This window comes from Topomyia yanbarensis, chromosome 3, assembly GCF_030247195.1.
Source record: "Topomyia yanbarensis strain Yona2022 chromosome 3, ASM3024719v1, whole genome shotgun sequence".
Taxonomy (NCBI): Eukaryota; Metazoa; Arthropoda; class Insecta; order Diptera; family Culicidae; genus Topomyia; species Topomyia yanbarensis.
Window position 1 is genome coordinate 105,495,393 of NC_080672.1, and position 17,063 is coordinate 105,512,455.

The 17,063-nt window shown below is 39.6% G+C and overlaps 1 protein-coding gene across 1 annotated transcript in view; it reads right to left on the reverse strand.

Moving 5' to 3' along the window:
- The window catches only part of LOC131688479 (probable citrate synthase 2, mitochondrial), a 36,455-nt gene that overhangs the window by 4,694 nt on the left and 14,698 nt on the right, over window positions 1-17,063 (reverse strand). Inside the window, exon 4 of the mRNA XM_058972758.1 lies at window positions 2,148-2,274. Coding sequence (XP_058828741.1) covers window positions 2,148-2,274 — 127 coding nt within the window. The remainder of the gene's footprint in view (window positions 1-2,147; window positions 2,275-17,063) is intronic.

The following is a 17,063-nucleotide window of genomic DNA, read 5'->3' on the forward strand; positions in this document are numbered from 1 at the left end:
TTTCGACAATAATTTTTTCATATAATCTGTGCTAGTACTAGGTGCCAGATCCTGTAGGCATATTTTCGTAAGATCAAGATCCATATACACTTAGTTTTGACGTTTTCATATTCGACGTTATGTTGCATGTTGTTCATTGCTACAAAGCTTTCTGCCTCAGTTAAGGAGACGACGTTAACGAGATGAGGAAGCAGATTGAAATTCGATTTTATAATCGTGTGTCTTTTCGCATATTCGCGCGTATTCCTGAATGATTGCGCGCGGACCGTGAATCTGATGCTTAATGTTTAATGTATTGTGCAGATGCTAGAATAGTCAGTTTCTCCATGTCACTAGAGTTCTCGATCATGTCACCATTGAACGTGTTGTCTAGTGAATATGAGCGTCATTTTTTGACTGGTCCAACTGAAGGCATGCATCTAGGCTGCTAGGATCTAGGGTAGACTGCGCGAGCAGTGGATTAATGCTTGAGAACGCTTTTGTAGGTTTATAGGTGCTACAATGTTGATTTAATTACCAGGGTGTTTTTTTAGCAAACCCGTAGGTTGGAAATCCAAGCTCATTGAGTTTCCTCGACAAGCCGTCGACAACCAGGTTCCATAGTAAAGGTGACAAAACGCCCCCCCCCTCCTCCCCCGAGGACAGCCGCAAATACTCAATTTCCTTATCTCTGCCTGTCTCAGTGACGAGCAAAAAATACGTTTACTAAGTATTGCGTTCATCTAACTCAAGATACATGCATATATCCCATGACCGCGCGTCGCTTCCAGAACACATTGTCAAAAGTACCTTCAATATCTCGGAATACATCCAAGCTCGATTGCTTAAGCGAGAAGGTCGTTTCAATGTTGTAAACAACATTGTGAAGCATAGTGGTCATGGATTTCTCACACTGATATGTATGTTGCATTTTGTGTAGTGGATATTCAACTGAACTAACGGTTCTGATGTGATGATCGATTATCCGTTCCAAAGCATTTAGAAGAAATGCTAAATACTAGACATTACCTTTGATTTGGAAATCTTCTATGTCACCAACAATGCGGAAAAAACGCGTTGGATAAACATATTGTTAATATGCAACTTTTAGTAGGATTTCAACGAAATTTGAAGGTTTGAATATTGATTGGTGGTTTTAAGGCTTGCAGCAGTTTACGATAATATGTTTACAAATTACAAATAAAAGTACATATTTACTTAAACACCGTCTCCACCAATGAGGTGTCCATCCTACTAGCAATGAACACTTTTCAATTGAATTGACTCAATTAGATACTGGCTGCAGATGTTTCAACATTTTTCAGCCAGGTAGCGAAAAAAACGTAAGCATCAAGATGAATCAAAGAAATATAGAATTACTAGTCTCTGGAACCGCTAAAATATGAAGTAATACGGACAACAAATTAGATTTACGAGCATGTTTATCAACTTTTGTACCATTTGTGTTTATATTTCTGAGAGTTGCCGTAGCAAGATATGTGAAGTGTGCTTGTGAATAGTTTGTATATGTTAGTAACTAAACTGTATCAGGCAAATTATTTTAAAAACATGCTTTATACTAAAACTATGAGGGTGACCGTCTTCGACGCACTTCCCCTAGTTAATATATCTACCAGTATGCTAAATCAACACTAACCGCTTCCGTATCTGACAGCCCTGTTAACTGTACAGTAGTTGCATTATGCATAAAGTACTTCGAACAGGTCACTAGCACGAGTAAAAACGTTTCTAACGTTCAAGCTAAGGACGGGCATTCACACCACATGAAGCGTGTCAAAGACTACGTCATAGTGCTGTGCAACTAATGTACCCATAGCACATTTCAAGTACATACTTCTAGGGGGAAGTAGGCTGTTATGAACACTGTAGGAAAGATAGACTCTATGTATATCTCAAAAACTTCATAGTTCAATAAAAATTAGTTCTGGAAATCATCAAATCATGGTTTAGGTGCAATTTGTTAGCAATACAAAAATTGACAAAGTAATTTAAACTTAAGGTTCGTCTTTACCTATTTTCCCCTACTAATCAGCCGCAGCGCGCAAAATTTATCGCCTATTTCATTGTCTCGGCGTTACCGTTGTAATGCCAGTACCTACTGTAGCTTATTATTTGAGCGATCTAATATTTTTTCTAGCGACACTTACCTGGAGCCTTCGGCAGGACCTTCTGGCACTCGGGAATTGACAATCCACGGAAGCGAATACCCTCTTCCGGGTCGAGTACCGACGTTTCGCAAACCAAACCCTTGATGCCTCGCATACCACCGTACATCTAAAAAAAAAGAACACACGCTTGATTAGAAGAATTCCATTTTAAGACCAGCAGTCATGGGATTGCACGCAATCTTTTCGCTGAGAGGCGATTATTTTTGGCTTGTGAACAACATTATGCAATGGACAGATTGAAAAGCAAATAAGGTGTTGTAACAATTGTCATCCTATTAAGTGGAAGACTGCTCTATTTCGTTAATTAACTACAATCGGCATCCATAGTTATGTAAGAGAAAATGCTGAAATATCGTTCCAGTTAAAAATTGAAAAGCGACAATCGTGTTTTGCCTTATTATATGCAAGTGCATCAACGATAAAAGTTATATCTTTGCGTTAAACGAACGACCTAATTTAAATACATACTACCATTTAAGCTAATTCGATGAACAGAGATTACAAACCATTCTCTAAGCAACGGCTTCAAATGGGTAAGGTGACAATAGTAATAGAACGAAAATAGATTCAACATCCTATGATGATTTTCCGTAATCGATGACGGTGCGCTACATGCGCTGTACTAGGTCAGTCATCTGTTTTTATGAATACGTTTACAACCATAGAGGCAGATTCTTCACGTTATGTGCCAGTGAACTGTTTCGTTAATGCGGACATAGTTTTTGAATAGCCCACTGCGATTTTGCTCATCGTGTTTGAACTCAGAGGGAAAAAAATCGTCATTGAGCTTGACCTTCGATGTCAGCGTACGTACAAATCGTGCCGGTTTCGCAGTCTGCCTGTTGGCCGAGAATAGCAATAATTACTTACTGTTTCGCGGAACAAATCTGTAGCCTTGTTGTTACCGGCACATTAGTTGCAGGCAGGCTGTTAGGGAGACACACGTTGCAACTACAACGAGAGAATGATCAGACGAATCGCGAATGTTCAGCGCCCTATCTCGAATAAGTGATTACTCGGCGCTAAGCGAGGTCTGGATCGTATTAATCTGTATAATGCTCTTACAGCATCATGTGTTCCGATCGTGTATTAAGACATAAGCATTGGCTCATTATCGAAAACAGGACAGCACCAGTTTCTCTTGATGTGCAAGTGCGACTGACCTGAGATTTGAACAAAGAAAAATTGGGATGAGCGCGTGGCGTAGATTTGGGTTTATGTTTTAAAATGGGATGATATAATCATGAAAGGTGCTTTCAGGTGTGTCATTCGCATGAGCATTTACCTCAATCTCAATTCAACGTTAACGTGCTATCGTGTTATCAGCAAATGTAGAAACTGGATATCTCAGAAAAGTAACAATTGTCAGAAAAACTAAAAGAATTAATATAATTTCTAAACGATTTAATCATGCTTTGGATTCGAGTTTCCGCTGTGCTAAAACATGAGTTTTTCACTATTTATGGACCAATTTAATTAATTTAATGCAGTGTTACCACAGACTAACAGACATAACACTCCAAAACGAAGTTATTCGTTCGCTTGAACGGTCATTTTTCCGCAAACCTGCAGATTTTCGGAAATTTTAAATAGAGTAGCGGATTTTTCTGCCGATTTTTGGAATTTGTGGATTTTTTGGGAATTTTTCATTTCTTCAATTTTAAATTGCATGCTTGTTCAAAATACGTACATTAAATTATATTAATAAATCAAATTAGGTATGCAACAATTGTCGCAACAACAACAACAACAATTAAATTATGCAACAATTATCGTACAGTGTGTCGTATTTAACTTATTTTCACAAGTACACACTTAACTCAGCACGGAAATTTCCGAAACAGCTCAGTAAACAGTGAATTTCCAAACTGATAAACTGGCAAACTAAATTTTGGTTGCTAAATTTCAGCGAAATAGTTTCCGAGCTTCAGCAACCTTTGAGAATTCAGTAAAAATACAAAAAGTGCTGAAATTTGACAAATTTGACCACCCAACACATTTAATTATCCCGCCAGATTTAAATTAAATAGATCAAATGTGTTGAGTGCCAGTTGCGGTTACGCGTGATCTCGCTTTAGAGGCAGGGTACAATCACTGACACCAATGCGATAATCATTTGTTCTTTCTGGAATGTCATCATAGCCCAGAGATAGTAATATTAGAATTGCCGTGAAGGTGAGAACTCTGGAATACGACTAAATCGGATTAAAAAATTGAATTTTCTGAATTTTTGCTATGACTTTCAATTTTACCTATTTTTATAAAATTAAAAATCCCTTTTTGCATTTTTGAAGTTACAAATTGCAAATAAAAACTTTAAAAAGCGGGTTCCATTTTTGGCACGGTTCCAGTTTTGGCAACTGAAATAAACATATTGTTGCCAAAAACGGATTTCTACTTCACTCAAATTTAATAATTCTAATGTTTTAAAACTTAAGAAATTCAAATTTCGAAACTTTTGGAGCACTAAAATCTTTAAATAGCAAATATTTGAACATAAATTCTTTTTAAGTTTCAATTTTTAAATGGCGGAATTTTTAGATCCTAAATTTTCAAAATTTGAGAGAAAAAAATTAATTTTAGGCCCTTGAATTTTAAAGTTTTTGAATAATTTCCAAATTCTTAAAATTTTGTATCATTCAAGTTAATTTAATTAATGTTAATGAATTTTTAAATATTTAAATCGTTAGATAGTTAATTTTTCAATTCTTAATTCCTTAGATTTCAAATATTGAATTTTGTAAATCGTTGAATATTAAAAATTTTGAATTTTTAACTCTTTAATTCTCAAAATTTAAGAATTTTTAAAATTAAAGTTAAATTACTTTAATTTTTTAAATTTTTTAATCCTTAAATTTAATTCTTTTTAATTCTCGGATTTTTAAAATTTTCAAGCTTTTGAAATCTTCTATATATTTTTTAATTTTTAAATTTTTTATTTCTTAGGTTTTAATTTTTTAAATTCCCGAATTTTTAAATTTTCTTTTAACTTTGAAATTTCTAAATCCTTTAATTTTTAATTTCTCACGGCTTAAAATTTAATTTTAGATCTTTGAATTTTAAAGTTTTTGAATGTTTAACTACTTAAATCTTTTTTCAACTGTATAATTCCCAATTTCTAAAATTTTTGCATCGCTGAATTTCAAATTTTTAAAATATTAAATTTTTAAATCATAAAATTATCTAATTTGGGATTTTTCGATCACGAATTTCCAAATATCTAAATTTTTAAATCGTTAGACAGTTAAATTTTCAATTTTTAATTCCTTAGATTTCAAATATTGAATTTTGTAAATTTTTGAATATTTGAATTTTTAACTCTTTAATTTTAAAAATTTTTAAATTTTCAATTTAAATTTTAATTTTTTAAATTTCCGAATTTTTAAATTTTTGATTTTATTTAATTTTGAAGTTTTCAAATCCTTGAATTTTTAATTTCTTGTGTTTTAAAATTTTTATCTTTCGAAAATATTGGAATGCTTTTAAAAAACCAAAATTTTAAAATTTCAAATTATTTTAAAGATTTAATGCAACTTTAAAAATTTTAATTTTTTCGATCTTGAAATTTTGAAACTCCTTGATTTCTAAATTCGTGAGTTTTTGAATTTGATTTTTTTATTTCGATCTCAGATGTTTTAACCTTAGGGTCATTCGCCTCTTTTTCGGGATAGAAAAATCTCTAACCCTGTGTGCGGGGGGCTGGGAATTGAACCCAGGTGAGCTGCGTGCTAGGCAAACGATTTACCAACTACGCTATAGCCGTCCCTTTGAATTTGATGGATGCGTCCTTGAGCTTTTGTGTTGTTTTTGTATTTGAATTAACCATTTTTCAGTTTCAATGCCTTTTTTTAATTTTCAATTGTTTTTTTCACATTATTTTAAAGGTTTAATGCAATTTTAAAAATTTTAATTCTCTCGATCTTGAAATTTTGAAAATCTTTGATTTTTAAATTCGTGAGTTTTTGAATTTGTTTTTTTTATTTCGATCTCAGAGGTTTTAACCTTAGGGTCATTCGCCTTTTTTCGGGATAGAAAAATCTCTAACCCTGTGTGCGGGGCTTGGAATTGCACCCAGGTGAGCTGCGTACTAGACAAACGATTTACCAACTACGCTATAGCCGTCCCTTTGAATTTGATTGATGCATCTTTGAGCTTTCGTGTTGTTTTTGTATTTGAATTAACCATTTTTCAGTTTTAATGCCTTTTTTTATTAATTTTCAATGTTTTGCCTTTCTCAATAGAAAGGTATTGCAATTGCTCTGAAAACCGACTTTTTGACGGAGGCCCGGGGGGCCGAGTGACATATACCATTCGATTCAGTTCGTCGAGTTCGGCAAATGTCTGTGTGTGTATGTATGTGTGTATGTATGTATGTGTGTGTATGTGTGTGTGTATGTGACCAAAAATGTCACTCATTTTTCTCAGAGATGGCTGAACCGATTTTGACAAACTTAGTCTCAAATGAAAGGTGCAACGTTCCCATAGGCTGCTATTGAATTTCTAATGGATCCGACTTCCGGTTCCGGAATTACAGGGTGATGAGTACGAACACGCAGAAAATGTCGATTTTAATAAATTCTGCAATGAATGTATAAAGGTGAATTTTTTTCCAAAATATGACCACAACTGCTTCGATTGATAGTATTGAGTCACTAACATCCATTCAAAGTCTATTTGGCCACATTGGCCACCATCATCGGTTCCGGAAGCCCCGGCGGAAGTATCTAAATTCAGAATAACAGTCACATCGGTTTCTCGGAGATGGCTAGACCGATTCGACTAAACTTGGCCTCAAATGAAAGGTATTGCGTCCCCGTAAATGGCTATTTAATTTCATCCCGATCCGACTTCCGGTTCCGGAGTTGCAGGTTGTGGCGTGCGATCACATAGCAAATTGTGATTCAAACCGATACTCCGATGAAAGCAAAAAAGGTAAAAATTTCGCTAAAATGTCTCTCAAACAACTTCATTTTGCTGTTCTAGGTCACTGCTGGCCAACCAAACTTTCGTTGACTACATTGACCACCATAGACGGTTCCGGAAGTGCCCGGGAAAAGCCGCCATCTTTCAAAATTTACGAACTCGCATCAGTTTCTCGGAAATGGTTGGGCCGATTTTCACAAACTTAGTCCCAAATGATAGCTATAATACCCCCACAGATGTCTATAAAATTTCGTACGGATCGCTTATATGGGTCCGGAAATATATACTAAATCGTCCGGTCACATATGAAATTCCCATATAAGCCGGAACTCAATTTTTTTTTCAAAGGGGGGACACCCCATGAAATTTCAGAAATCGAATTCGTATTTTTGATGCCAAACATCTTTAAAATGCATGAAACGTCGAGATTTTATGTTATCTCGAAAAATTTTTTTTTATAAAAATCGACTTTTTGGGACTTTGCCGATTTTGCACCTTTTTGCCTTTCTCAATAGAAAGGTATTGCAATTGCTCTGAAAACCGACTTTTTAACGGAGGCCCGGAGGGCCGAGTGACATATACCATTCGATTCAGTTCGTCGAGTTCGGCAAATGTCTAAATTTTAGAACTCGAACTCTTTTAATGAATATAAACAACGCACACATTCTCGTGATTCATGATTGAGAAAGGCACAATTGCACCGCTAGGTGGATTAAAATAGGTTTTTCAGTTCAATATTACCGTGGCTGTTTTTTCTTTTTCAAAATTTTAGAACTCGAATAATGATTTATTTTCCTGTATATAGTTGTCATGTGATGTATAATAATAAAATGTAAAATATGCATTTAAAAGCTTTTAATGAATATAAACAACGCACACATTCTCGTGATTCATGATTGAGAAAGGCACAATTGCACCGCTAGGTGGATTAAAATAGGTTTTTATATTTTTGCGCAATGTTTTTTAATTGTTTGATTTTTTAAAATGAATCAGTTTTTTCATAGCGATTTTTCCATTCTTTAATTTTTAATGTTTTTATTTCCAATTCTTAATTTTTTTATTTATTCAATTGAAAAATTTCTGGAACAAGGTGCGTAGCATAAAATATACCAGATATTTATGCTTGAAAAATATTTTTTAGATCATGCATATTGTTGATAAAACGTAAAAAAGCTCGAAAAGCTTAATAGTGGAAAAATCAAACATGGGGATTTTATCGCGATTTTTTTTGTCAGCCAGGGATACTACATTTGCGGATTTCCTTTAAAAAAATAATGGAAACGCTGATTTAATGCTTCTTAGGGATCGATTGAAGGCTGAGTAATTAACGAATTAGTATAATACCTAAAGAATCGTTGACAACAATTTCTCATTTTCATTTTTTCGAGAAATAATACATAAATTTCGTGGATAACGCATTGCATACTAACCTCTAGCTCACCAGTTCAAAAATATTGTTGTTCAGTTCGGTATGATTGGACACGAGTCATATAGAAAAATATATTGTTAATATAGTGCCCATAAAAACATAAGAGTCCCAAATAGATTTTTGTCGAAATTGTGTTATCTGTTGGATTGTATTCTGAATCACCTTAGAATCACAATGCACCATTAAGATTACCAGGTTTGCTAAGAAAATATAAAAAATGCCAAAACACGGTGGTCCCACCCATAAGGCTCCATGAAAATGTAAATCTTGAGCAGCGTTTTTCTCGGGTTGCTTGTTTTTCATTGTGGGTTTCTTACGCTTTAATGGGCAGTATAGCGCTAGATGGTTGGGTCTGCACCGTAGCTCATTTTGACATTTTTCAAAGGAACAGTTAGAAACAAGAAAAAATGTCTGATACCAGACGGTTTCTCCTCTGAGCTGGATAATATCAATCTGCCTATCATATCAATAAAGCTCTTCCAGTTCCGTTTATTACAACGCTACGCTACAATCCACATACAAGCCTCCCCTCTGTCTATTGACAACATCACGTGATCAGCAAAAAACCAAAGCCCCACCTCCCTGGCTATGGGGCTCACAATTTATCTAATCAGTCACATGGTCCTCTGTTGTGATGTGAGCTGCTGTTCAGCGATAAGCAGAAGTACGTCAGTCAGCGATATCTCCACTGGTTCCCTACTCCGCTACTAACACGCGTAGCTTATTCTAGGCCCATGACATTGAACTTAAATAGAACTGACGAACACTGGTCCCACTTAACGGTAACCTGTGAAATTTTTGAAATTATTTAACAGCAGTGATGTGTTGTCTTTCGTGCGAAAATTTCGGTTAAACGTCAAACCTAATATTGCACATAAGCGTGAGTATTTGGTCAAAGACTTGCCTTAATTAGCGGATTAAGTTGAAAACATTTTGAAGGTCAACGTGGAATTAAGATTTGACGCTTCCTAAACAAGTATTTTGCATGGGGACTCTAGCTTATATTCTGTTCAATTAGAATAAGGTCGCTAAATTGATCGTTGAATAATGTTGACTTTTCTGCACGGACTTGTGTATAACAATGACATCGTCGACTCGTTGATATAGCATATCATTGGACATGAAAATTTTATTTGACGATTTCGCTTATCACTGACACATAACTCTTATCATCAGTAAATTTAAGGATCAGCTGACTAGTGATGTGGAAGACGAATTAAAGTTGCGTGCCCCTTATCACAGTAATCGCTAGTTATCACTTCAATACAGTGCATTTCAACAACAACCTTTACGCAAGCAATGTGCACTTTAAACTGTACCGTGTTTGTTAAACACCAGCAGTGGATGTTAGTGCTTTTACCCATACATTAACGTCCCACACGTAATTTAATGTAATGACTGTACTCCGAAGCGATAACCTTTCAGTGCATTTGTAATAATCACGATAGAGTTACTCACTTACATAGTGCCGAATATAAAATTATTGAAACGTGTGAAATATGTTATGAATGAATTTATATTAGATTTTATGAGTCTACTCAACTTTTATGAAACGACCTAAGCCAGTTGAAATATGATGATGTTTTCGTAACGCAGAAGTCCCTTACAGTTCCTCTCAATTGCTTTTGTTAACATGCTACCGTTGAAAATACTGCTCAAAGTTTATATGAAATCCGAGTCAACCATTATCAGCGGAAAACCCGCGAAATCCCCTTTACAGAACTGGTTCGACATGTATGGTGGCCGATGATAGAACGTGTTGAATAATACAATTCGTTCTATGATTCATCTCACGCGATCTGAGCAGTGACACGGGTATACGTGGTTGAGGATCACTAGGGTGCTGCAATTTGCAAACCAATCAAGTCGAATAGTAATTTCCTACCAATGACCTCACATAGAATAGCCTTAACCTATTTTTAACAGTATTAGGCAGGGAACCGCTTTAACTCGTAAATTATTCGGACTTATATACTCGCAACGAAAACTCAAATAGAAAGCCACAGTTTTTACCCTACCATTCGGCTTAACGCGACGAACAAAGATGGCAGACGGTGCTCCTACCAACGGCTTCAAAAAGGTAGGGTGAAAATAGGAATAAGACGAGAATAGGCCTAATACCCCCAGTTTATTTCAATTGTTGGATTCAGTAAAAGGTCACTGGAACTACCACAATCCGTTTGGTAACCAACTTTAGCAAAACAATTTTGTTATCGAAATTTGTGATTTATTTATGTAAACTTCAAACAGAAATCGTTATTTAGGGGACTAGCATAGGGTAGTCCGTTACACGATTGCCTTGTACGCAGTTTACCTGGGTTCAATTCCCAACCTCTGCACAATAGGACGAGCTTTTTATAGACCGAATAAAGCGTCATGTTGACCCTAGGGGTAAAACCTTTACAATTGGAGCAAAAACAACCTGCCTTTCAATAAAATTTTCCGTTCACATTCTGTAAATTTGTTCTGTTATAACTCGAATTTGACGAATCTTCGGACAACATTTAAGTGGAGCAATATTATCAATAACCTTTCATAGAATAAAGTATCAGTGTACTATTTCCTAAGTATCTATAATAATAAAATACATATTTAGTAAAAATTGGTGTGACAATTTTCACTGCATCGAAAAAAGATCTTTATTTATAATTGATATCAACAGACACAGTCGCTCAAAAAGTTTTGAATTTTGTAACAAAAAATATAGGTCGGCAATGACTGGGCAGTGCGTAAGCCTCTTGTACCTGAAGGCATAAAATAGACCCCACTTGCGGTCCTTAGCTTTCTGCCCAGTAACTCCTAGCCCTGGCCTCCCCGTGGCGTCGACTGGGATACGAGTAACCTTAATGAAGATCGGGTAACCAACCCCGGTGGGAACTTTGGTCGTATGCTGACAGGGAAGGGGGGGGGGGGGGGGTTACCCTTCTTCGGAAGGTGTAAACCTGTCCTGGTGTCCAGGTGGGACCTTAAGCAGTCCTGGCACGATGGCCCACCGGCGAGACAGGTGGTTGGCGTAGGCCGTATAAGCCGCCCCTTAAAAAACCCACATAACGAACAATACAGAAGAGAATACGACCCAGAACAATCGGCAACGACCCAGGCGACGAATAAAGGATCACGATTGGAAACTCGGAACATGGAACTGCAGATCGCTCGGCTTCGCAGGATGTGACAGGATAATCTACGGCGAGCTACACCCCCGCAATTTCGATATCGTGGCGCTGCAGGAACTTTGCTGGACGGGACAGAAGGTGTGGAAAAGCGGGCATCGAGCGGCTACCTTCTACCAGAGCTGTGGTACAACCAACGAGCTGGGAACCGGCTTCATAGTGCTGGGCAAGATGCGCCAACGTGTGATCGGGTGGCAGCCGATCAACGCAAGGATGTGCAAGTTGAGGATCAAAGGCCGTTTCTTCAACTACAGCATCATCAACGTGCACTGCCCACACGAAGGGAGACCCGACGACGAGAAAGAAGCGTTCTACATGCAGCTGGAGCAGACATACGACGGTTGCCCTCTGCGAGATGTAAAAATTGTCATCGGCGACATGAACGCACAGGTAGGAGGGGAGGCAATGTACAGACCGGTGATCGGGCCTAACAGCCTGCATTCCGTATCAAATCACAACGGCCAACGATGTGTGAACTTCGCAGCCTCCCGTGGAATGGTAATCCGAGGCACCTTCTTCCCTCACAAAGATATCCACAAAGTCACCTGGAGATCACCGGACCAAGTAACAAAAAACCAAATCGACCACGTTCTAATCGACGGTAGATTCTTCTCGGACATCACAAACGTCCGCACTTATCGCAGTGCGAATATAGATTCGGACCACCACCTGGTTGCAGTATGCTTGCGCTCAAAACATTCGACAGTGCATAGCTCTCGTCGAAGCCGAACGCCGCGGCTAAACATCGAGCGGCTACAAGATGGCAGAGTGGCTCAAGACTACGCGCAGCAGTTGGAAGTGGCACTACCAACGGAAGAGCAGCTAGGCGCAGTTGCCCTTGAAGATGGTTGGAGAGATATCCAATCCGCCATAGGTAGCACCGCAGCCACTGCACTAGGTACGGTGGGCCCGGACCGAAGAAGCGACTGGTACGACGGCGAATGCGAGCAGTTAGTCGAAGAGAAGAATGCAGCATGGGCGAGAATGCTGCAACACCGCACGAGGGCGAACGAGGCGCGATATAAATAGGCACGGAACAGGCAGAACTCGGTTTTCCGGACTAAAAAGCGCCAGCAGGAAGACCGAGATCGCGAAGCGATGGAGCAGCTGTACCGCGCTAAAGACACACGGAAATTCTACGAGAAGTTGAACCGCTCGCGCAGGGGCCACGTACCACAGGCCGACATGTGCAGAGATACAAACGGGAATCTTCTCACGGACCAGTGTGAGGTGATCCAGAGGTGGCGGCAGCACTACGAAGAACACCTGAACGGCGATGCAGCAGACGACGAGGATGGCACGGTAACGCACCTGGGAGCACGCGCGGAAGACCTTACACTACCGGCTCCGGATCTCCAAGAAATCCAGGAGGAGATTAGCCGGCTCAAAAATAATAAAGCCGCTGGGATTGACCAAATACCAAGCGAGCTGCTAAAACACGGTGGCGAGCCACTAGCTAAAGCGCTGCACTGGGTGATTACCAAGATTTGGAAGGAGGAGATTTTACCGGAGGAGTCGATGGAAGGTGTCGTGTGTCCTAGCTACAAAAAGGGCGACAAGCTGGATTGCTGTAATTACCGAGCAATCACCCTGCTGAACGCCGCCTACAAGGTACTCTCCCAAATACTATGCCGTCGACTATCACCAATTGCAAGAGAGTTCGTGGGGCAGTACCAGGTGGGTTTCATGAGCGAACGATCTACCACGGACCAGGTGTTCGCTCTTCGTCAAGTACTGCAGAAATGCCGCGAGTACAATGTGCCCACACATCATTTGTTCATCGACTTCAAAGCCGCATACGACACTATCGATCGAGATCAGCTATGGCAGATTATGCACGAGTACGGATTCCCGGACAAACTGACGCGATTAGTGAAGGCGACGATGGATCGGGTGATGTGCGTAGTACGTGTCTCAGGGACGCTCTCGAGTCCCTTCGAATCACGCAGAGGGTTACGGCAAGGTGATGGTCTCTCGTGTCTGTTATTCAACATCGCGCTGGAAGATGTAATAAGAAGAGCAGGGATCGACACGAGTGGTACGATTTTCACAAAGTTCGTTCAGTTACTTGGCTTCGCCGATGACGTTGATATTATTGCACGAAACTTTGAAAAGATGGAGGAAGCCTACATCAGACTGAAAAGAGAAGCCAAGCGCGTCGGACTTGCCATCAACACGTCGAAGACAAAGTACATGATAGGAAGAGGTTCACGAGAAGAGAATGAGAACCGCCCGCTTCGAGTTTGCATCGGTGGCGACGAAATCGAGGTGGTTGAAGAGTTCGTGTATTTGGGCTCACTGGTGACCGCCGACAATGATACCAGCAGATAGATTCGTAGACGCATCGTGGCAGGAAATCGTGCTTACTTTGGCCTCCGCAAGACACTTCGGTCGAACAGAGTTCGCCGTCGTACGAAGTTGACCATCTACAAGACGCTGATTAGACAGGTAGTTCTCTACGGGCACGAGACCTGGACCATGCTCGTGGAGGACCAACGCGCACTTGGTGTCTTCGAACGGAAAGTGCTGCGTACCATCTACGGTGGAGTGCAGATGGAATACGGCACATGGAGACGGCGAATGAACCATGAGTTGCATCAGCTGTTGGGGGAGCCACCCATCTGTCATACCGCGAAAATCGGACGACTACGGTGGGCCGGGCACGTAGCCAGAATGTCGGACAATAGCCCGGTGAAAACGGTTCTCAATTGCAATCCGACCGGTACAAGAAGACGTGTCGCGCAGCGAGCACCAGGTGGAAGACGATTTGCGGACCCTTCGCAGACTGCGTGGCTGGCGACGCGCGGCCATGGACCGAGTGGAATGGAGGAATCTTTTGTATACGGCACAGGCCACTTCGGCCTTAATCTGTTAATAAATTAAAAAAAACTAAAAATAGAGGGTAGTCTTGTTCAAATATTGGAACAATATTAAAAGGATTGTGTTGCACTGTTAGTACTGATTAATTTTCATATGAATACATTCCCTGCTTGTTCTTTTGAGTTTAATTTTTAAGCATTGGTTTTGGTATACTTTTGAAGTTAAGCAATGTTAATTTACAGATTTTCGAAATGATGACTTGTATCAAAGTTTTTTATTTGATACGTTTCATTGATCGCATTCATATGACGGCCGAAGCAATAAAGGCGCTCCTGTTTGACTGGCTAGGTTACAATAAAATTTTCTCGTATCAAGCCACGGGAACAGAAAGCCTGCCAAACCAGATAGTTCCCAAGCTTCGAGCATTGGCACTTAACGCGGAAACCTGACCCGACGGGATGTACTTCCGCGAATTTATCGACTTTCAACGTGGACACTTTTCCGAGGATAACCTGGGGTTTTGGAAAACGCCTCGTCTACGCTACCCATCTGTAACGACAAGTCCAAAGATGACCGTACCGTAGAAAGTGGGCCGGAGGCCCTCAATCCCCCAAACACAGTCGCGCCGTTTGCAGCCAGCGTCATCAATCGTCTCGGCCCTGTGTCTGGGACCGGTGAGGAGGTCTTCCGACTTGCTCTTACTGGCAAGTATTCTTTATTAGGTAAGACTGTTATGCTTCCTAACCGTCAAAAATTGTTAGATTTTTTGCATGGATGAAACATAGTGATATTTTAAGGGGTTTTTTATCATTTTAATTATATATTCAGCAATAACGCTTTCTAGTGATGATGACTGTATTAAGTAAGACAATATTATTACAAATGTAGTTGAACACAGGCATTTGTATAACTTTAGGCTAAAACCGACTGAAAATAGTGGTGTTGTTGTGCTTTGCACCATTTTTAAAATATACGTTTTTAAAATATTTTATTCCAAACTTGAATGATAAAAAAGCTACATTATACGGCGAGATCCGGCAAAGTTGCTGAATCAGTATTACAAAACCAGATTCCAGCTATCCGAAAAACATTCGAACTCTTCCGATCTTGTCCGATCTACTTAATTCCAAGCGATTTGAAAATATTGAAATTTTTAGTAATTTAAAGTACACCGCAATATTGCAGGGCCAAATACTATGATTTTTAAAATGAATCTCTAGGAAAATATGAACAGGCGTCCCTTTTCTCCCCCTTTTCCACTGATCAACTGTTTTTGCAACTGGAAAAAAACAAATGTATTCGTAAAGATCACTCCGAAATTACTAGTATTCGAAAGCATACAGAAAATAGACCTCTGCACTGGTAGGTGGATAGATGCCAAATTGTTCCAAAAACTAGTAATTGTCTATTTTTTGTTCATATTGGGGCATAATAAAAGCAATAGCAGCAACAAATAATTTTGGCCAGGATTTGACCCCAGTTACTCCTCTGTGCGGCCCCGTGTCTGGAAATGGAGAGGGGGTCTTCCAGCCTGTACACTCAGGCAAGTATTCATCAATTGAAGAGTCGGTCAAACTTTCTCATAGCAATCTACCTTCCAGACAACGCAATGGTGTAGTTTCGTCGCCGATGCAAATACATTACCAGAACGCAGGCGGTGTGAATTCCTGCGCTAGCGCTTACCGCCTGGCTTGTTCCGATCAATGGTACGACATAATCGCTCTCACCGAAACATGGCTCAACGAACAAATTCAATCACGGTATCGCCATCGCTTAATTAGCTAAACTTGGATTCAAAGGATCACTTCTCCGTTGGTTTCAGTATTATCTAGTAGGCCGTCAACTCAGCGTGAATATAGGCAACGAACACTCTGAAATGTTTGCAGCTACGTTTGGGATCCCACAGGGAGGCCATCTTGGACCACTCATCTTTCTAGTTTACTTCAACGACGTGAATTACAGACTCAGTGCACTACGCTTGTCGTGTGCTGATAACGTGAAGATATTCAACCGTATCAAGACTTTGGCAGACGCTCACATCCTGCAGAAACAATTCGATGTCTTTAGCGAGTAGTGTATCGATAATCGAATGGTTCTAAATCCCGAAAAATGTTCTACAATCACCTTCTCGAGGAAAAGAGAATCGATTAATTTCGACTACATTCCCTCAGGACTGCTTATTCCGCGAGAATGCTGTGTGAAGGATCTTGGAGTGATGTTAGATTCCAAACATATTTTCAAGCAACACGTCTCATATAGCATTAGCCGGGCATCACGAAACCTGGGGGTTATCTTCCGTGCTGCCAAGTCTTTCCGGATATCTACTGCCTGAAGAGTCTGTACTGCTCCCTAGTTCGATCATCTCTCGAGTATTGTTCGACGATTGGGAGCTCGCACTATATGAACAGTTGTGACCGAATTAAAGGTATCCAACGCAGGTTTATACGATTCGCTCTGAGACAGCTACGCTGGCAGGAGGCACAACAAGAGCTCTAGTTGTAGCCGATCTGTTGTCAGCGCACATCGATTCTCCAGCCTTGATCGAACGAGTAA